The 21,562-nt window shown below is 37.8% G+C and overlaps 2 protein-coding genes across 3 annotated transcripts; one reads left to right on the plus strand and one right to left on the minus strand.

Annotated features, from left to right (window-relative positions):
- Window positions 1-489: 489 nt before the first annotated feature.
- LOC128671993 (solute carrier family 22 member 6-like) lies at window positions 490-12,737 on the minus strand. Its single transcript, XM_053748865.2, has 8 exons — window positions 12,147-12,737; window positions 5,500-5,749; window positions 4,147-4,247; window positions 3,731-3,885; window positions 2,587-2,959; window positions 2,020-2,279; window positions 1,539-1,726; window positions 490-1,164 (listed from the first exon to the last, which is right to left on the minus strand). The coding sequence occupies exons 1-8, from the start codon at window positions 12,278-12,280 to the stop codon at window positions 1,000-1,002; spliced, it is 1,626 nt and encodes a 541-aa protein (XP_053604840.1). The 5' UTR covers window positions 12,281-12,737; the 3' UTR covers window positions 490-999.
- A 1,221-nt stretch (window positions 12,738-13,958) lies between these two features.
- LOC128671749 (solute carrier family 22 member 3-like) lies at window positions 13,959-21,556 on the plus strand. Of its 2 annotated transcripts, none has more exons than XM_053748484.2 (8): window positions 13,959-14,183; window positions 17,408-17,615; window positions 17,702-17,802; window positions 18,567-18,721; window positions 18,898-19,157; window positions 19,485-19,833; window positions 19,931-20,112; window positions 20,642-21,556. In XM_053748484.2, the coding sequence occupies exons 1-8, from the start codon at window positions 13,981-13,983 to the stop codon at window positions 20,834-20,836; spliced, it is 1,653 nt and encodes a 550-aa protein (XP_053604459.1). In that variant the 5' UTR covers window positions 13,959-13,980; the 3' UTR covers window positions 20,837-21,556. The 2 variants fall into 2 exon arrangements, with proteins under 2 accessions (XP_053604459.1, XP_053604460.1); XM_053748485.2 differs by lacking the exon at window positions 13,959-14,183 and adding an exon at window positions 16,144-16,431.
- The last annotated feature ends 6 nt before the right edge of the window (window positions 21,557-21,562 follow it).

The raw sequence follows: 21,562 nt of genomic DNA on the forward strand, positions 1-21,562 counted from the left end.
CGCTAAAGTCCGAAAGTACTGGACGGATTCGAATGCCTCTTCTTTTATATACAATATAATCCAGTTAAACTATAGGAAATAAAGAAATGACGCCTTAACAAAAGTTGTTCAGACTGATGAGCATTTCCTGTTGAAGTATAAACATTTAATTCAAGCCGAGATTCTTGTTTAAATTTAAATTTAGATTCTTCACTGGGAGTGATGCCGGTGAAACTGTACTTATCCCGCGAATATTGCTCATTATGACTTCATGTGGACTTTCTAACTATAACTCTTCAGGTCTTTTTATAAGGAAAGACTCATATAGTACTTATATTATTAAGATTTTTTTAAATATCTCTAATAACTCCTTACCAAAAATTGTTCGGCCACGCGACCGAAGTCGCGGGCATCGGCTAGTTTACCTATAATTGAATCATGAACTCAGGATTCATGAACAGAGCAGACTGAAGATGAGATGGAGATATTGCATCAAGAAATAAACAAATATTATTAAAACAGAGAAAACTATATTTACCAAATCACAACGCTTCGTAAGCCAAATGAAGGTAAGAAATACTATAAAATTATGTAAATAACACTTATATTTACAATTTTGACTTAATCAATTTTATTCGAATTATTTTTGTTCATTATAAACAGTCTTAAAAAGTAATTACTTTCTTATACTTTACAATTGACGTTCAAGTACTATTTACATTCTAAATTATATTCGAGAGAGTAAAATGTCATTTAAAACCAAATTAAAATACTTATTTAAACTTTGCACTAATTTGTAGGTACTTATTTCACGTGTTTATAAAACACACTAGGTACCTGCGAAAATACGGTTCCAATGTCCTATCGCTGTCGCGCAATGTCCAAGCAAAATTCAGGTTACTATTACTTCCATAAAATCATTGATTTAATTTACCCTCCGCTAGGCAAATTGGAAAAAGAGCAGAAGTGGCCCCACACGAACAAGTTGATGTCGATGGGATTGGGGAAAGGGAAATGGCATCAGCAGTGGTTGTCGTTCCGCACGGGCTCCGCCTCGATATCGAGGTCGGCGAAGGAGTCGGGCAGCCGGCGGTGCAGCGTGTCGGGCACCAGCCGCGTCAGCATGGCGCTGCACAACGGTAGCGCCCCGAACAGAGCCGTCGGCAGCCACCAGCGGTACGCCGCCTGGGGACAACAGGTTTACTGCAGGAACTCCTAGATAGATTCCCCTAGATGACGGCAGTGGTAGAAGTCATTAGTTATAATGAAACTTGTCGCCATTGGTAGCAATATCTCGTTGGATAAGAAAGACAGAAGTGTTGTATGTCAGTGGTAACTGGAACATTGTATATTAGATTCAAAAAGTGCCAAAATAATATAAAAAGAGTAAGCACAAGAGATAAAAGTCTCCCTGATAAAAGATTGTATTGACACTATATTTAACAATTCATTTTCACATTTAATTGTGAATGTTTTTTTGCGACTGGGTACAAAAACGACTAGATTGGACTAGTCCAGAACCTTGGTAGTATAGAGCCTAGGTTCAATAGCTAACTCACCGTGAGTGGTGTGAGCGGCGCCAGCAAGGATCCGACTCGTCCGCAGGTAGAGCAGGCAGCCAACAGTCGCTGTCTCGCTCTGGTCGGGAACAGCTCGGCTGTGTACACGTAGAGAGCGTTCAGAGACATGGCCGCCCCCACCTTGCCTGACAGGTACAGCGCGGTGCCCAGCCAGCGCCAGCCGCCTTCTGATGATTGGAATATGAAATCTTATTAAATAAGTACAAAACTTCAAAATATAATTATCTGCTACAACCTGCGATTTCATCATCTATCTGGCTTGAAACACCAAATATAGGCATAAGATACCAAAATTGTGCCACAAGCCTTTGGTTTAGAATCTTGAACGCCATGAATACGATTGACTTTGTATCCACTCAATGATCAGTAAAACAAAAGCATTTTGATGTTAGATATAAACTATAAAATGGAACTTCTTAAATGAAGAACAAACTGTTCTATATAAAATAACTAAACTCACCTTGTGGGATGCAAGAAATAGCAATCAATGAGACCGCTGTTAGTAGGAACGCAAAGGTTAGCAGTGGTCTTCTTCCAATGCGGTCCAGCAACAACGTATTGAGGACCAAAGCAGGCAGCTCAGCTGTGGCTACTAATGCGTAGTTGATGTGAGGCGAGCCGGACAAAGCGTGGGCCCGTACCGCTAGTCCGTAGAACACGAACACCGCCGACATCCACCACGCGAAGCAAACGAACAGGCGCCGACGCAGAGCACCGTATCTGAAAATATTAATGTTAGTTTAAAGGAAGACGTCATTTATTATTGGCTTGATCAAGACGTTTAGCTTTTCCATTACAACTACACACTTGTAGTTGTAATAGACCACTGTCTATGATTGGTGTAGGTAACATAATTTTATGCGCTAAAGAGATGATCCAGGTAGAAGAATCACTTACAAGATTTATTTCATCATCCGCAACCTTTTACACCATCGGGTACAAAGTCTAGTCGCCCATATAGAAGATTTCTTACAATACTTTACAGAATTTTGGAACTGCATACAGCCAATTAGTAATGGATACTTACTTGAAAAACGCTCTAACGAGCCCATCTTCGTCTTCGGCCGCGGCTATCTTATTATTAGCCTGCTCTGTCTCGCTCAGCAGCATCTTTTCCAAGTTCTCTTCACTAACAGTACTATTATTGCACTTGGCCGCTTGTTTCAGCACGCTCAGCGCTTCAGAGTGCTTCCCTCTCGAAGCCAGCCAGCGTACACTCTCGGGCAGTAGCCAGGGGTACAACAGCAGTAGGAACGAAGGTGGATAGGCAATGCGCGCCCACAATCTCCAATACCCAGTGAGGTAGTCCAGGAGCGCCAGCAGGGCGGCGCCACCCGAGAGCGGAATGCCCAGCACCAAGCTCGCAAAGATACGCTGCTGGACGCCCAGCCATTCGATCACTGAATATGTTTTAATAAAATTAGTAACTACGTACTTACTACAAATAAATGAACTATAACTTCTAGATAATAAAGCCTTAGCGACCGGTCTTACCAAAACAGACATAATTTTGCAAGAAATGTCAACAGAGACATCTCAATTAATATTATAAAAGAGAAAATTCGTATACGTAGTTGAACTAGAAGTAAAAGCAAAGTTATAGGGTAAGTTCTCATGAGAAATTCACGGGCAAATAATAATATTTATTTTAGGTAAAAACCCATACATTTGTATATTTACATATGTAAAATAAATAAAATGTAATTATCTAAATATGTCAAATGTCTATCAAATGGCTGTATTGTTTAAATTAAATCTTGTCTAGTTATTTAAGCGCCTACTTAATTTACAGAGCAAGAACGCGCGCAAAGTATGCGCCTTAGGTATGCCCGTAGAGAGACTTGTTTTTGGCGATCGTCACATTTTGACACCAGATGACGCCTGTGCTGCATAATGCTCATGTGAGCAAGAGCCGCCCCTACATGAGCCTAGAGCCACCCCTGAGTAGTAGTTTGTAGCTTTGGTAAACATCATTTAATTTAGAATACGACGTGAAAACTTTTTCACGGCACTTGCCTGTGAAGGCCTCATTTCTGAATAAATTATTTGATTTTGAGTACTTATTTAGTTTTATTTTATCAAGAATTTTCATACTAAAAATAGATTTATTTTGTTTTTCTGTATATCTATTTCGAGCCATAAAAATATTTGTTCAGTAATTTGAAACTTACTAAGTACGAAAGCTGCAGGGTAGACACTAGCGCCGAGGATAGTCTCCGCAAGTTCAGCCAGCAGGTACGCGTGGTAGGACGTGACGAACGACTTGCACAGACCGAGCAGCCCAGCCCCCACGGCCGACGTCACCAGCGCCGCGCGGCGACCCCATCTGCGACATTCATCGTCATTGGTAACAATTTAGTAGACGTAGACAATTAGTGAGAAGTAACTATGTACATAAATAATAATTGTGATCAAATAGAATTTCATAGCTTCAATTGCTACAACCCTAACATCAGTCTTCTAGATTCATTTTATGAAAAAGCAAAGAATTTAATAGTGCCTTCCCTTATTTCAACAAATAAGGGAAGGAACTAAGAAATTCTTATGTTTCATAAAGTCCCACAGCTCTAGAAAATAGCATTGTTACCTGTCGGAGATAAAGCCGATGATGGGCAGTGAGATGAGCATGCCGACGTTGTGGACCGTGCCCACCATCGTGCGCTTCCACTCCGCGCACGCCAGGCCGAACTGGGAACATAACAACCACCAAGTTTGATTTCATATCTTTGTTTTTCTATGGCAGCTTAGCTGACATTGTTCACAGAAAATGTATACCTTAGAATAGTTTACTTTGTAGTCTTTCGTGAGATTTAGACATCAAGCAAAATTTATTAGATATTCTCATCTGATGTCCTATCCATTGCTTGATTGTGTAATACCGAAACTACCTAAATTTATATCGTTAGTTATTGCTACAGTTTCTATGATCAGACGCGATGAAAATATAGTTACTATTTGCTATTGCCTCAAGTTACTTGATCCCGTTTCAATTCCCACAATACTACATTTAGATAATAAGGAATTAATAAATTAATAAGTATTGTACTAAAACATTATGTTTTATTATAGTTGCGATGTTATTGATATTAAATAACTGTAGAGTCATTATAGCACTGTGACCTATTGCTTTATCTTTCAATAAACTAAGCAGAACATCAACTCGATTAGCTTATTTAGCTTCATTAATGCTTCCTGTGATGGCCGCAGTCACAGCAATACTTGCCCTGCAGATAACTGTCCATAACAAAACTGTTTGGTTAGCCTATCTCTAAACAGTTTATAAAGAACATATAACTATAACAAAACAGTGGAATGTTTTGTTTTTAATGTTTAGTTTATTATTTAGTACCTAGCTGTTTCTAATAAGAATATACTTTGCGAGTGTTGGTAAAAGATTACTTCATTAAACTGCTTAACATACGTTTATTAGGTATCATAATAATTATCTTATGTTCATAATAATTATCAATATCTTATATTCATGTTTAATATTTATTACTATTCTTAAACAACTTATCTTATTCTTAGTTTTCTCATTCTTATCTGTACTAAAAATACGTTTCATTAGACATCCATGAGCTATAATTTTAAATTTATTTCAAATTACAGTATGTTTCTTTTTTGTATTTAAAACATCATCTAACCCAATATTACTATCATCAACGTTATCCGATCAAAAATTATTCGAGGCAAAGATATTTCGAGCAGTTGTTATCCGATAATTTCTGAACTACGTGGACGAGGTTTAATCATTCCTTTATAGAACTGCATAATATTATAAAAATAAGTCCCCCTGTCAAAAATTACCGGACGGTTTTTTGACAAGTTTTAAAAAATCAATATTTTTCCTGGGGAAGGTTATGGTGTATAAATTGTAACCGTACCCGGGTCGGGACGCTAATATAGGTAAACTAAATACTAAATAAACTACACTACTTACCTCAGCGACGATACTGCTGTGAGTCCTATACAAGAACTGGTCGCAGGGTTCTAGTGTGGTGTTGTCAAAGTCATGTTGTCCGCAGCCGGGCCCAGTAGCCTTGAACTGGAGACAGGCGTCGCCGGGGCGAGCGGGGGCGGCAGGGGGCAGGGCCCGGGCCCGCCACGCCGGCTGGAACACTTCTGTGGGAACCTCGAACGCACCCGATGGTGGAACCATTGTGTATTCTTCGCATTGCGGCACGTAACATCTGTAAAGAAGGTTCAATAGAAAATTTTATTGGATTTCCAGTCCCGTTAGATTACAAAGTAGACAAATGTTTGTATGACCAAATGACCATTTCCATACGTGTTTTAAAGAACAAGTAATTAAAACCTCTCTCTAGCTAAGTGATATGCTTGCAGGTAATTTCAGGACACAAAATGTAAAATTTGATAACCTAGGTAGGTGCTCACACAAGTGGAATATACCACTCTTCAAACCATTCTCAACAAAACTAATCATCAACTCAAGGTTATCATACTAATCACCTTTTTAATGCATACTACCTATATCTTGTTTAGTGTATCTTTCTCTTCAGCAACAATGCAGCCCAATCCTTAATGTATTTATGTAGAAAAGAAAACGTTTTAACCCACACGCGGAATAAATATTTTTAACACACTATTACTGGCGCTGAAGGAAATTGAGTGTATATAGTCTGATTATAAAACACTCCAGTATAGTAAAACCTCTGTTTCATTTACTCAAATAAGCAAAGGAGGGGGTAATCTGCAGTACGCGGTCCTCACAATTTGCATACTCAATTCCCTCCAGCGCCCTATATGTATATATACATATATATATAATATTCAATTTCTTGGCTCCTTTTTTATTAATCCTATAAGTACAACAATAGAACGAAACTTAGCATGATCCTTATTTTTCTTTGAGTTTTCAGTTGCGTGGTTGCAGCCAGGTTTCGCGCTTAATCCCTTACAATATTTGTACTTAACTGTAGGTATTTAAAGTGCGAAAATTTCAGAAATACAATTCTACTATAGCTCTGAACCGATTACTCGACCGCAAGTGTATCCGCCGCTCGCTACACTAGTGAACCCGCCTGACCCAGGATCTAAATCCGCTCTCCTATAATTATCTGTTATATTTACCATCAGCTGTTTGTAGCTCAAGTTAGTCAGACGTGCGACTACAACACTACTCTGAAACGCGACACCCATCGGGCTTTTTTTCCATATTAATTTATCGTCATAACTAAATTTATAAATACGTAACAGATTTGATGTGTTGTGGAAATAAATTATTCTCTTCTAAAAAGTATTTTTTGTCATTAACTTTGACGAATCCGTCAATAGCTGAGCTCAAAGCCCAAGTATGTAACTACAATAAATACTCAATCTAAAAATTGTTTTGAAGGTCGCGGTTAACGGAAAACTTCTTTCGCCTTCACAAAAAATGAATTAAGTTTTTCTCGTCTCGTTAGAACATAATAGCATAATGGTGCCTTTCTACGTGATACAGACAGACAGACGTATTGTCCGACGATTATACAGTAGCACAGTACTCTATTGTGTTTACTACAAATAACCAGTTACTGATCAAAACATTTTTTGCTTCATTGTTCTTTCGGCAAAGTCTTCATAAAAAGATTATTCTAGTCGGCCGCCCTTACGTCGGTTATCCAGAACGGTTTTGAAACTTCCAAAGGACACTTAGTGTACTGGATATGCAAGCCTTAGAGTCTAGAATAGCTATAACTTGTGTGGATTATCGCGTAGATATGTTAAAACGATAACTGCGTTCTACATCTAATGATTACTTATTCAAATGAGGTTAGTTTTGTAACTAAAAACCTATAATTTACAAATTTGCGCTGGTATGACCGTGATGTATCATATCAGCGCAGATTTGTATCTAGTCATTATAATTTGTATACAGATACAAATTATAAAGGCTACTTGTGTATGCGTAGAATACACATGAATCTTTGTGAATTGAAAAAATGAGGGTGACAGAGGTACAACAGTGATCACGTGAGTCGCGTGGGTTGTCGAACTGGTAACACCAGAAATAATGAACAGGCTTCGAAAACTGGTTACGAGTGGAAATATTGTATAAATGATTAGATATAAAATATACTTGAAATTTAATTTAAATATATATATATATATATATATTGACGTATATGTTAGTAACGACTATAAATATAAACAAAACAGTACAATTTTTGTCAACATGTAGGTACATATAAAATATATTTTATAAAACAAAATATATTTACCTATATTGAATACTTATGAAGGTTTCAAAACCATAAAAGGTTATAAACGTGCCCTTATTAATTCAAGTACCTATTAGCAAAATTCTTTATCATCTGCTAATATACTTTTACCCCACTGGGTAAGAATTTCCATTGTCATTCCATCGTGGACTCAGATTCCTAGTTAGATCAAGTCGACGAAGTAGCAGGTTATGCAGCGTTCTTCAGTTTTCTGGCGTAAAAACGGACATCCCCACATTGCTTGAAAGGTTTGAATAAGAAAGAATGTCAATGCCCTATCCCCCGGGTATTTATTTTCTTTTTTGTTGGTCTATGGAAAGAACCGATCAAATTCAAATTCGAAAACGATGTAACAAAATTTCCTTCCCTGGAAGCAAGGAACTATGAACATAACGAGGGCAATAATTGGATGTTTATCAATAATGTATTTGTTATAATATATAGTATCGTTGAGTTAGTATCCCATAACACTAGTCTCGAACTTACTTTGGGGCTAACTCAATCTGTGTGATTTGTCCTAACATATTTATTTATTACTTACGAGAGTATTAGTGTTATATAGCATCGTGAACTACAAGACAATGAATTGCGGTCAAGTGAAAAATACCGAGATTATGTAGGGTTTCCGAGTTTGTTGTCCTAGTTCGCTATTTTTGATATGGCAACCCTGTCACTCTGCCCACGCGTGAGCGCTAATAGCGTTCCTTGACAGCAAGACGGCGCGGCGCCCGCGTAACTAATATAGTATAAGTAATAAATATTAACGTTTACTGATCATGAAAGATAGAAGAACTCAACGCTTAACCGAATTCAGAGAAAAATTTAAATTACCACTTCCAAATTGGTCGACATCAATTACTATACGCTAAACCCGTCTTAAAGTTTTGGAATCAATCAACATGAAGTTGAAGGACGCTTCCTGGATCGAACAGGGAAAAAAGGAACTCTGATAAGAAAGAGAGCACATACTTTGATAAGTAGTGTCGTTCTGATCAAAGCAACAAAAAATATAAATAAAACCCATTCCGCAAAGATAAAATGCTTGTATATTGTAATCACAAGCTGAAAATTTCCTAAATTATGCTATGCTAAAATCCAATCAAATTGTGTGAAGTTGTAGTTAGTAAATTAGTCCTGATGGGGCTCCAACTCTGCATGCCAAGGTGCCTCTCCCCAAACCAATAGGCCCACTTACAGTCGTGCCCTGCAAGCACTACTCCTACCTGCGTCCATTATTGGTCCTCACGCTAAAAAGACGAAAATCCAAATTATGATCAGCTGTTCGAAAAAATAAGACCACAGAATTATATATTCACAACAATTCAACACGCTACTATTACCCAACTACTGCTAATGAAATTGTGTACTTATTTTATTTCTGGTAGATGACTCGTGTTTCTTATCAATTAACTATACCTATACATGTTCAAACAACTATTTACTATTAATTCATAGGTACATTTAACACGCTCTGTAATAAGGAAGTAACTCGTTTTTATCCAAGTACTGACTTAGTGCCTTAACGAAGAATGGACCTATTTACGTTTTAATAGGCGTATATTTATGGAAGGGCTTGATATTCGAAGAAAACTATCTCTTGAAGACTACTTTCCCTGCAAACTACGTGTTCGTATTGAATATGTCTCAGCAACAACATCATAAAATTATGCAGTAAACCTTCCATTCACATTTCCGTGGTTTCGCTCGTACCAACGTCGTGCTAAATGCCTTATCCAAAGTATTGGTTCAGTAGGTGAAAAATAATATTGCATATTTTTCGTTGAGTTATTAATTGAATCAACTCATTTATGGTCCATGCCTATAGTTATTTCGTAATATTTCCTTACTTCTCAATCGCATTCTAATACTAAAGTGTGTTTGGTTCCAGCGGCAACTGGTTCGCCAGTTATTACCTCTAAAGGAAGACTTTTATCTAAAGCGCGAGCTCGAGTGGACCTCACTGACTGGTTCACCATGATGTCATACATAATACAAACTCAGTGAACCTATATTTAAATTATTATCATGGGGTTAACTGTTATTACCAAGTACCTATAGTAGTAATTTTTCCTCTGATAGCAAAGTGCTTACAATATAGGTATTTTACTATCAAACTGTCTTCGAATCGATAACATCTTTGTCTGATAGGTATATTTTTTGTTTGATCATAAAGAATTATATAGGTACGAATTCCATTCAAGCTGAACCAGTTTCTGCTCTTGTCAGTGAAACGATTGGGGACAAAATCTTAGTGTTTTGGTTTGCCAAGATTCTACGAAGTATCACATGTACACTAATTAGTTAGGTACATACCTTTGCTTTCTTTAGCTTTTTTATATACAAGAGTATATTGCTACTAAAAAACAAAATATTATTATTTTTTTATTGATTATCAATTTTAAGAGTTTATTGCTACTTGAAAAAAATGATAATCATTTTTTATTGATTATCAGCTTGTATATAAGAGTTGTTGCTTAATTTGATTATCATATTCAGCAATAAACTCTTGTATATATCTAAGAATCCGTAGATTAATTGATTAATTCACCTTATGTCGTAGAAAAAAAATTAAGATGCCAAAAGTGATGTGACTGTTGCGGTGAAAGGAGATTGTTTACAATCTCATCGCCATCGTGGAGATATAGCGGGATAGCGGGAACTATGACAGCAACGAGACAAACGACGAGTTTAGCTTTGCGCGCCTTGCTTTCAGCATACTATACGTATATATGTAGCTATTTTGCAAGCTTTTATTTAACTTACAATTTAACTATGTTTCGGCTGGAATCTTGCAACTCAATTTTGAAGTAAATATATCTTCAATCGATTGAGCTGAATTTTTTTACACACGTTTAGTTTGGATAACAATAATGCAATGCATTATTATGTTAAGCATGATCTGATGGTGCACCCAGGAACGGCTCCAGACGTGGGAACTCCTCAACGCTTTACTGCACGGACATGATATTTTTTTAACATATAGAACGCAATAAGATCTCTCTGACAACAATAAAAGCTTGTGTCAAAAATGACATTCTTGTAAAAATCTTAATATAGAAGCTAAAACATTTTTGAAAGAGATTTCAACGCGTCTCATCGAGACGGCTGGTGTAATTTTTGTGTTATTTTAAAGTATTTATAAAATTGTATGTTACCGACAAATATATATCTCATTCGAATACAGTTAAGAGATATATTTGACGCAAAACATCCGTAGTCGCAACATCAAACGACAATTTCATCGAGTTCGTTGCTACAGTACAGTGTTCATTAAGAATATAGATATATGATTAGGAATAGGTTTTCATAAATGACCCAAAATTGTACACCCGAGGGTGTACCGTAAATGACACCTTTGATGTTATTCTGTACGATACGATTTAGTACAATGTTTACGTTCCACGAATAATTTTTTTGTCAACTTGTCATCATTTCAAATCGGTTTATTGCGAAAAAACAGAAATGCATCAACATGTGCGTGGGGTCGACTTCCCATCGGTTTATCCTTTCATCCCGTATCTCGCACAAATGTTATCTCGTTTAATTCGGATTAATTTTAATCTTATCATAACATGAATCTTTATTTCATATGGAGCTTCTTGTTAGGTTACAAGTTGATAGTTTGCTCAAGTTACGATGACACCTACTGCTGTGCTTGCTGATCTTGGAAGCGAGTCCCATCTGCACGGTAGCTGGGAACATTAAAACACTGGCGATGGGTTTGTGGGAGGTAGGTACTATTACTTGCATCTAATGTTTATAGCAATTAACTGCTTGTAGTAATTACACAATATGCAAATCAAAACAATTACATTGTAATTTATATCTCAACAATTTAAGTCTTACTCATATCCATGTTCTAATGTATTTATTAATGTAACAACTAAATTAAATTAAAAATTAAAACAAAATTCTAAATATTTATCAAATTAATTTAAACAAAAAATAATATTAAATCGCCATCGTCGTGTGGTAAAGTTCCCAGAACCAGAAGGCTGGCGACACTTCCTCTTTGTTATGGCCAAACTCAATTATTGGCCAAAATAGTACCAACTCTTGGGTCCCTCTAATCTTGGGTCAATCTAATTTATTGGTTTAATTTTACTTTGGAAGACAGAAGGGAAAGCCTTTGCCCAGCAGTGGGACACAAAATTCAAGCTGTAAAAAATACCGTCATAAAAAGCTTTTCCAATTTTTTACTAAACACAATTTTTTACTTTATTATTTTGTTAAGCCCATGTATTTTGATTCTCATTTGAGAAGCATGCTTGACAAAACTATAGAAAAATGGATTGATAGCTGTCGGATATTTAAAACAGAATAATATTTACAGTCACTATTTTAAAAAACCAAGCCTTAAATTTACCTGTAGTCGGTAGGTGCGGCCAGAAACACATAATTAGTGTTGTAGAGGCCGGTCAGCATGACGGGCACCGCCAGCAGCAGCGCCAGCCGCGCCTGCCACCAGCCCCAGCCCGCGCTCCAGCCCTCGCCCGACATGTCGCGTCCGCACGCGGCCTACACCTGGATCTATCCTCTAATGAGCTCAGTGCCAACGTCAAGTGCGCTTCAGCGAAGTTAGATTTCGAATGGGCGTTACTTTTAACTGCACCGGTAATTTCAATTTAAATCATAATTTTCTGACCACTGAGTGCAGCCTCACTCGGTCAATCACGTAATTATTGCTTTTAGTAAATTTATTTAGATACAATCTTTCTACGGCTTCTACTAGACCTACCGTACGTTGAATAATTTATTGAGATTATCCCGATATTCCAGAAAACACTTATAATTTTGAAAGAGATATAGATAGATTATTTTTTAAACAATGTAATTTAAATATGTAAATATCACTAAGTATTTTGAATAAACAAAGGATATTTCCCTTTGGTGTTCCTGGCACGTGTAGCGCGTCGCCGGGCGCGCGCACGAGTGAGCAAGACCCCCGAGCGACGCTTCAGGGAGCTTCAGTGAATGGGCATCCTAAGCAGTTGACAGCTTGGCACGACATGACACACCTCGCTGTAACCCCGCGATAACTCGCCGGTGGAATCCGGTCCACGACTACACGCGCAGGGTCAAATGCTATCATTAGTATGTACCTACTTATGTTCCGTTTATTTAGATTTTTTTGTAGATACTAAATAATTTTGATTTAAAATTCGGTTGGATTGTATGCGAATTCTCTTTGTTGCCCGGGCTCCGATCGCCAAGTTCTACTGATACGATCCATGAGCAATTTCTTTTTGCTTGTGGTTTTTCTATTATAGAATTAAGTATATAAACATTGTTGCCATTTAAGTATTCAAAAATACTTAAATGTATATTTTTGATAGTCTGATGCTGAATGCTATAAAAGCAATTACGGTAAGTTACTTACAATGAGTAGACATTTTAAAAAGTTACTCAGAAAAGTAATGCATCTACTAAGTAGACAGAAGGCCTAAATATAGTATTCAATCTAGTTGGCAAGGATAGTTTGAGATTGAAATAAGTAAAATTAACGCGCCTGCTAAAATACAATAGCTATAAATTTAATTGTGGAAGAATTTGATATTACGCTAAAATAAAGGCGTTTCTGCTACCTAAGTAAGTAATATTAAAAGTTCTATGATAATATGCTATACTATATCGCTAGCGGCCGCCCGCGATTCCTCGCAAAAGAGGATATATGCTATTTGTGTTATTCCTGCAGGTCTGTTCTGCTTTTGTACCAAAATTTATCAAAATCGGTTCAGTATTTTTTTTAGGTTATCACTCACAATCATACAAAATTCTATTTCTCATAGGCAACATTAACATAGGAGCATATGAGAAGCATATTTTTATGTCCATACCGACGTTAATAGGGAAAATTTTTACAAAAAAAAGAAAGGGTTTCTTTTTTTTTGAAAATAGCAAGTAGGTTACTACTTTTCTGAAAGGCATGTAAACTTTATTCATCTCACTGAATTTGTGTGCTCTCCTCACGAATTTAGTGAGTCCCGGAGTACCTACTAATTCCATGGCTCTCCTAAAGACGGCTGACAAACTGACAGAAGCAAATGCATTTGTGTATTGCTACGGTATTTGAAATCTCATAGCAAGGAAATAAAGTATTTGTTAGTTCGCGCCGATCGAGTTCTTATCTCGAAACGTGACGAAACGTCGCGTAGGTACACATTCTATTACATAGCACACCTGTCAGTAGCACGTGCGCCATGGTGGAGAAGCGAGCGAGTGGAGGCAGCGGGCCCGTGTCGCCGGAGCCTGAGCCCGGGGCGGCGCTCGAGGCGGCCCTGGACCAGCTCAAGCCCTTCGGCCTGTACCAGCGGTACGTCGTGGCTCTCCTGTGCATCCCCAACCTGTTCGCGGCGATGTACACCATGAACTACGTGTTTGTGGCCGAGCTGGTGGAATTCCGGTGAGACTTTTTTTATGGTGGAAATAACATGTTGTATGTTTGCTGACAGACTATTGTGGGATTTAACCCACCGGACCGACCCTCACACCACCGCTTGCTTAGTCGATCACAGAAGTATTCAGTAGCTGCAGGCCTACCGTCAACTTTTACGGAACGGTTCCAATGCAACTCAGTTTAATTTAGGAATCTAAAATGAATCGCATTTATACTAATAATTAAGTCGATGGTGATGAATTTACTATACAGATCAGTTTAGGTCACAGAGTGGATCGCTTTAAGAGATGATGTAAGGAACCTGATCTATTATTTACGTCTAAGTAAGTAATTAAACGGGAACACGTAAATTTGATAAAACGGTCAATAAACACTTTAAGTTTAAAGCAAGTAATAGCTACCTAACACTATAAATACATACTGTCTTCAGTGAATGGTAACAATCTCTAAACTAATTTAGACACCTACCTAATAAGATAAAGCTAAAGCTGGGTAATTAATGATATGCAAAAAATAATGTGTCTACTGATGAGGTGTAACACAGATAACATTTATACAGTGTTAAGGTAGTTAAAAGAGATTATGTAAGGACCCTGATCTATTATTTACGTCTAAAAACGTAAGTAAGTAATTAAACGGGAACACGTAAATTTGATAAAACGGTCAATAAACACTTTAAGTTTTAAGATGCCGTACCGAACCTACCCCACATAAAGTGGGATAAGGGTAGGCTGATGAACTTTGAAATTCATAATCTTGTATAATGATTCAATGTGGACTGGACAAGGTAAAACACTAGGGATGTTTATATATTAGGTATCATAATCTCCTCGCCACAAACAGTCTATGCTGTAGTATGTAACGTTATCATAAAGAATGCAAATTGCAATCGATCGTTAAAAGCATTGACTGTTTTTTACATAATTGACAGTATTGCCAATATAGTTGCATTTTCAACTTAGTTATACTCATTTGTTGCTTATAAGTATTATGAAAACACTATACACAATGAGCGGCATGTAAAACGTGTTTTTCTCTGGTGTTTTTGCTTTTAGTCACAGTAATTAAAGATCAAAGTAAACAAATCGCTTGTAGTATATTATTTGACGGGCTGAGAAACATGTTCTCATTTAAGTAAATGGAGACAGTACTTTCGTACAGCTCCTACGAGTACTATACTAGGTAGGTATATCTGTGCAACCATTTATCTTCGTCTAGAGCAGTCAAACTCAAACTCAAATATCTTTATTGCAGTAACTGTGTAGTACAAGGTGTGGCACATACAATACAATAGTTTCAACAGTTTACCCTTACAGGCGTGCAATATTAGCGTTGTGTTACACTTATAACACATACTATATTTCTATATATGGGTACGTGCAGTACTTACAAATTAAACTGTTTGAACAACTTATAAGTAATTTGTCTTTGCACACGATATAAGTAATTGCACACGATATAATTATTTATGGAAAACATACCTATTTACTCTCGTAAGGTACGAATATTATACTCATAGTATTCATCCAAATTATAAAACACATGGTCTAATAACCAAGCCTTAAGCTTAAATTTGAATAAGTGACTATTTTGGATACATTTGATATTTACAGGTAAATGGTTAAGTACATTTATTCCAGAAATATCGGCACTTTTTTTATACACTTCATTATTTACAATGGGAAGATACAAATCATTTTTATATAAATTTCTTTGGTTATCTCTGAGATCCATTTTTTTTCTAAAGTATAACTTGTTATTTTGAACATATACACAGTGATACATTCGTTACACGCTCATTACCAGTTATCAATAAGTATTACGTAGCAATAGTAAATACGTTAATGATTTGTTAAATACGTAATTAAGTATAACTGACTCCGTGACAACACTCAACTCAACCCAAATCATAAAAATCAATTCATTGCTTAAAATATAATTCATGACCTAAAATGGTCGAGAAGAGCCAAAACCGAAGACGCTGACATCCATTCATCACCTCTGAGTGTAATCTTATCGGGCAGTCGATAACTAAAACCCAAAACTCACACTTTAGCCCTTCAAATATTATGATACATTGAGATTAATGCAATATTGGTTTGAAAGTAAATCAGTGTGCTGCGATAATATTTTTACCGAGCGAGCGAAGCAAGCGAGGTCTACAAATCAACTTGGGGCAAAAATACATTTTATGTAATTTTTGTAACGTGATAACTTAAGAACCTTATGGTGTGATTTTGATGAAAATTAAAAGGTATGTAGGATCTGTCAATAGAATTATTAAGTTTGTGGGACGATAATTAATTCAAATTTTTGAAAAACTCATCGAAAATGTATTGTGTTCGCAAGGTCTAAGTTCGCGGCGAACCACTAGTAAGTATAAATTAAGCAGAATGTTTAATAAAAATATTTTACTCAAACCCTCTGACAATTGTTAAATGTTTTACTAGTGTAGTACATACTTGTAAAACATTGACAATTGTCATTTGCACGAGAGACGGCCGTGACAGACCTAACGTGGAAGTAGGCTACTCCTGGCGAGGCCCTCGAATGGACTTGAGGAATTATTCTTTAGGGCGTACTGTTCGTACCAAAAGGAAGACTGTTTGAGAAGAGGAATTATTGAGCCGTGAGCGTTCACGAAATAAGCCCTTTTATATGTATGGATCACTTTTACCTCGCCTGCCTTTAGACCACAATACCTAAATCAAATTTTTTGTTTGATTATTCTTCTGCTTATGCACAGCACACCTCTGTTTTCTGGGCTAACATTTCAGATGTTGATGGAACTCGATGCCTGCCATCTCTTTCTCGATTTCCCTGCACGACTTGTTCCCTTTATTTTTTTAGTCCATACTTCTATATTAATTTTTGTATTTATCCAACTTATTATCTCCGTCCTTTTCCAACACTACATCTCATAGGTATGCTAAAAATCTGTCAGTGTCTTTGGTGGGTATTCATATTCACGTTTCGCATCCATAATAAGCTCCAGATATAGAACTTAATTAGGTGTTTTTAATACGTCTGTAAAACATTTCTTATAGCACGTTCATTTCCTTACTTAAATCGGAAGTTCTTCATCGTACCTCTGTTCATGCGTCTTTATATCATTATATTTGCTTAAATTCATATAGATCGTTACACACATCGGATACACACAATACGAGTATCTATATGAATTTTGTGGTATACTTTATAGCATACAGTCACCACTCATTGTCTTCCAGCTGCGTGGTGCCCGAATGCGAAGGCTGGCCCTCGCAGGAACAGTTCAGCAACGAGACCGCTTGGGCGCTGCTGCCCAACGCCACCTGCCAGCGTTACCAACCGAGGCACAACGGCTCCCTCGGCTCCTGTCTGCCGCACGATTACAGCCAACACTTGCAGGAATGCGAGGCAAGACTCTATGAAAATCAATATACTATTTTTTCTGAGGTATGTTTTCATTAGTTTGTGTATGTATGTTTGTTACTCTTTCACGCGAAATATTCAGAGTATTAAGAAGTGTTAAATACTTCCAGTTCGACCTGGGCTGCCGGCCGTGGCTGCGCACGCTGGTGGGCTCGGTGCGCAACGCCGCGTTGCCGTTCGCGTTGCTGCTCACTGGATACGTTTCAGACCTGTGAGTGAAGTTTATTTAGTTAAAACATTATTGCACAAAATTTCTCTTCTTTTACATCACAAGTAAAGTTTTCTTGTTGTTTGCTCTTCTCGTACTCCCTAAGAAGACAGAAAGAATTGGAACACGCTCGTACATCAGGAATATTAGAACGCTTATAAATAGTGTTATTGTCTATTTATTTTTATAGTTTCGGAAAAAAGTGGATGTGACATACGGACGGATAGACATGAATCTAAAAGGGTCCCATTTTTGCCATTTGGCTACAGAACCCTAAAAATTGAGACGACCTGTAAAGTTTCCGACCTGTGTTGAAGAGAAGAAGAGACACGTAATCTACTTACACATATGTAAAGCGAATCACTCAATGTATTCCTGATGCCGTGGTCATGTTTAAGCAGTGGTAATGTATGTAACATGATTTCGTGCGTTTTGTACATTTAGCTTTTCATTTATATATGTATATTTTTTGACATTTTTCAATAATTTTGTATTAAATAATACCTATATATAATTTTATATATTTTATTTTAATAGTTTTTTATATTATTAAAATTTTGACATTTTTAATAATGATGTAAATTAATTTTTATTATTAATAAGACCTAGGTAGATTTGTTAATTCGTCTTTGAAGAAAAGACTGCGGTGAAGTTTGTTGCGCCGCTTCTTCTTCACCTGCTCTTTGGAAGTCGGCAGTAAACTTAGTAAATATTTTTTGACGTCAGTGATGTATCATCCTAAATTGAATAAAAAATTTGAATTTCAGCTGGGGCCGTCGCACCGCGTTCTGCATATTCTCCGGGTGCGCAGGCGCACTGGGCATCGTGAAGGCGCTCTCCATCAACTACGACATGTACATCAGCATGGAGTTCTTCGAGGCCATGCTCGGGTACGGGTTTAACAGCGCCGGATATGTCATGAGTGAGTCTGTCTCGGCCAGATACACCAATTACGATACAAAAGTGAAAAGCTACAGTTATTTAGGCAATATTTATTAAATTCTACATACTTGTAAAACAAATATTGAAATCTCTGTAAACAAAATACAGTTTGATTATCTCCTACTGTTCAACTTTAGTAGCAACTTTATATTTGAGTGGTGGAACTGGCGCGGCCAAACGTGCGGGCTGCGTTCGCGTGCGCGACAGGCGTGGCGTACGGGCTGGGCGGCGTGCTGTTCGCGCTGGCGGCCTGGGCCGTGCCGCACTGGCGCCGGCTGCTGCTGACCGTGCACGCGCCGGCGCTGCTGCTGCCGCTGTACTGGCTGCTGCTGGACGAGAGCCCGCGCTGGCTGCTAGCCAGGGACCGCGGCCCGGAGCTCACCACGGTCTTGAGGAAGGTGGCTCGAGTCAATAAAGTTAGTGCTAACAGTTGTGTTCAATGTGTTATTGTATATATCCTTGCTACTTACTATTGCTGGCACCTTTTGATTTCTGTATGCATAGAAAGAAATCATTTATTCGGCGAACACAAACATAAATAAACACTAAAAGGTACAAAAGAGTGGCTCTATCAGTAGTTTTTAATGGAGATTGCTTTAACTTAGATATCACTTATTGATATTTATTTTTTCCCGTAATCAACTGGTGATAAATTATATAATTTATTATTCGTTCTGTTATGTTTTGATAGCTCTACATTGTAGAGCAATCAAAATAATTAAGTAATTAAGAATGTATTTTAGGTCGTCCTAAGCGATGATGTCATGAAAACGTTAGAAAAAGACAGCGCCGAAGAAACGTCCAAAACTGAAGGAAACCCTTGGCTGCGACTGATCAAATCCCGCGTGCTCCTGGGGAGGTTCCTCCTCTGCGGCTGGTGCTGGGCCGCTTGCTCGTTCGTGTACTACGGCCTCAGCATCAACTCCGTGTCGCTGGCCGGCCAGAGACACGTCAACTTCGCTCTCAACATGGCCATGGAGATCGTGGCGTCGTTACTGCTCATGATGCTGCTGGAGCGCGTTGGGCGCAAGCGCACAGTGTTCCTATCTTTCCTGCTCTGTGGCGTGGCTTGCGTCGTGCCCTTCTTCATCTGTTAGTATAATCTAAATATTTTATCAATGTAATTAAGACCAGAATAAGAGTGAATATGATTGAAATAGATTTTTATCTGTTATTATTTTGTTTCTAGCGCATTCGGGCGCAAGCCTAGGCCTGTTCTTCTTGGGCAAGCTGGCCATCACGTGCGCGTTCAACTCCCTCTACGTGTTCACAGCGGAGCTATTCCCCACGCATGCGCGGAGCTCTGCGTTAGCCGCCACGTCGTTGGTCGGACGAGTCGGTTCTATCCTCGCACCGCAGACACCACTGCTAGTAAGTTACTCTTTACTATAACCTATAAGGTGTCACTATCATCCCAAATTCTAGCTCAGTTTAATAGTAATGTTATATTGATATCTGCGACTGCATCTGGTATGTCTATGGCAACTTTCTATTAAGTACGTTCGGAAGAATATTTGAATGAAACTGCATCTTTTAATGTAACGGATTATCTAATTCGTATTATTTAGTTTATTGATTTTCTTAAGACGACTAAAAAAGGTAATGTTTTTGGTTGTTGTGTTATCACATCACTACATATTAGAAAACAAAGTCGCTTCCCGCTGTCTGTCCGCCTGTCGCATGTATGCTAAGATCTTTAAACTACACAACGGATGCGGGTTTTTTTAATAGAGAGTGTGATTGATTACTGAGGAAGGTTTAGATGTACAATTATTATTACGAAGCCGGGACGGGCCGCTAGTATATAATTATATACTATGTTTGTTTAGTGAGTTTTCTATATTGAACTATTACTCCAATGCTTTTATTTCGAATAATATACATTTAGATGTAATTCCAGAGTGGGTTCGTGCAAGCGGCGCTGTACGGAGGCTGTTCGCTGTCAGCCGCTCTGTTGGTGTTGCTGGTCCCGGAGACGCGGCGCGCGGCGCTGCCGCAGAGCGTGGCGGCGGCGGAGCGGCTGCGCGCGCCCGCGGCGCCGCCGCCCGCGCCTCCGCCACCGCCGCTGCCGCCTGTGCTCTCGGCCTACACGTGACTAGCGGAGACAACCTCCTGAAAAAACTTATTCCAACATGGGAAATAGAGATCATTAATTATTGTATTGGAAGAGCAAGTGCTTTTCGATCTCCCGGGGATTGAAATACTAGATCCCAGTGGAACGAGTGAAAAATAACTATGGTGAGCCTCGAGTCGTACTCTTCTTAAGTATTATCTTCTGAAGTGAGGGACCAGCACCTATTTTTAAATTACAGATAGAGCCTATTCTGCCTTTTAGGTGTAAGGACTCTTAAAAATCTCTGTCACTAATAATACTTCAATAAGTTTGTGATTGTACAACTTTGTGTCAGAACATAGAACGATGATAATTATGAAATTACCTATAGGTAGTACTTAAATAAAATTGTGCTGTGAAAAATTTAGATCACCTAAATGCTCGCTTATCAATGTAGTTGTTCACTGTACCCACTAGCTATAATGGTATGGGTAAGTTAGGTAAGAAAATCTACTTTTGTGTTAAGTCCGTAATAAATAATCTTAATTACTGTGTTTTGTGCTTGTGGTAATATCAATTACATCACAGATCGTTTGTAAATAAATTAGGTATTGCAATAAAATTATTTTGTATAATGAAGAATGGTTTTTACTTATGTAGGTACCCAAATGTTCGTCTATACTTTACATCTTATATGTTGTTAGTTAAAAAGGAAAGAATTTATAACCAAGGACACTTTGTTGAGAAACTACTACTTTAAGTACTACT

This window comes from Plodia interpunctella, chromosome 8 (assembly GCF_027563975.2).
Source record: "Plodia interpunctella isolate USDA-ARS_2022_Savannah chromosome 8, ilPloInte3.2, whole genome shotgun sequence".
In the NCBI taxonomy this organism is placed as follows: domain Eukaryota; kingdom Metazoa; phylum Arthropoda; class Insecta; order Lepidoptera; family Pyralidae; genus Plodia; species Plodia interpunctella.

Excerpts from the sequence above, each read along its gene's own strand:
- LOC128671993 (XM_053748865.2), bottom strand. The coding sequence starts at position 12,280 with ATGTCGGGCGAGGGCTGGAGCGCGGGCTGGGGCTGGTGGCAGGCGCGG. Across the intron at positions 5,750-12,146 it reads GCCGCACCTACCGACTACAG|ATGTTACGTGCCGCAATGCG; the intron begins GTAAATTTAAGG and ends CCTTCTTTACAG. Across the intron at positions 1,165-1,538 it reads CGCCGCTCACACCACTCACG|GCGGCGTACCGCTGGTGGCT; the intron begins GTGAGTTAGCTA and ends TGTTGTCCCCAG.
- LOC128671749 (XM_053748484.2), top strand. The coding sequence starts at position 13,981 with ATGGTGGAGAAGCGAGCGAGTGGAGGCAGCGGGCCCGTGTCGCCGGAG. Across the intron at positions 18,722-18,897 it reads CAGCGCCGGATATGTCATGA|TGGTGGAACTGGCGCGGCCA; the intron begins GTGAGTCTGTCT and ends TTTATATTTGAG. Across the intron at positions 19,158-19,484 it reads AGGTGGCTCGAGTCAATAAA|GTCGTCCTAAGCGATGATGT; the intron begins GTTAGTGCTAAC and ends AATGTATTTTAG.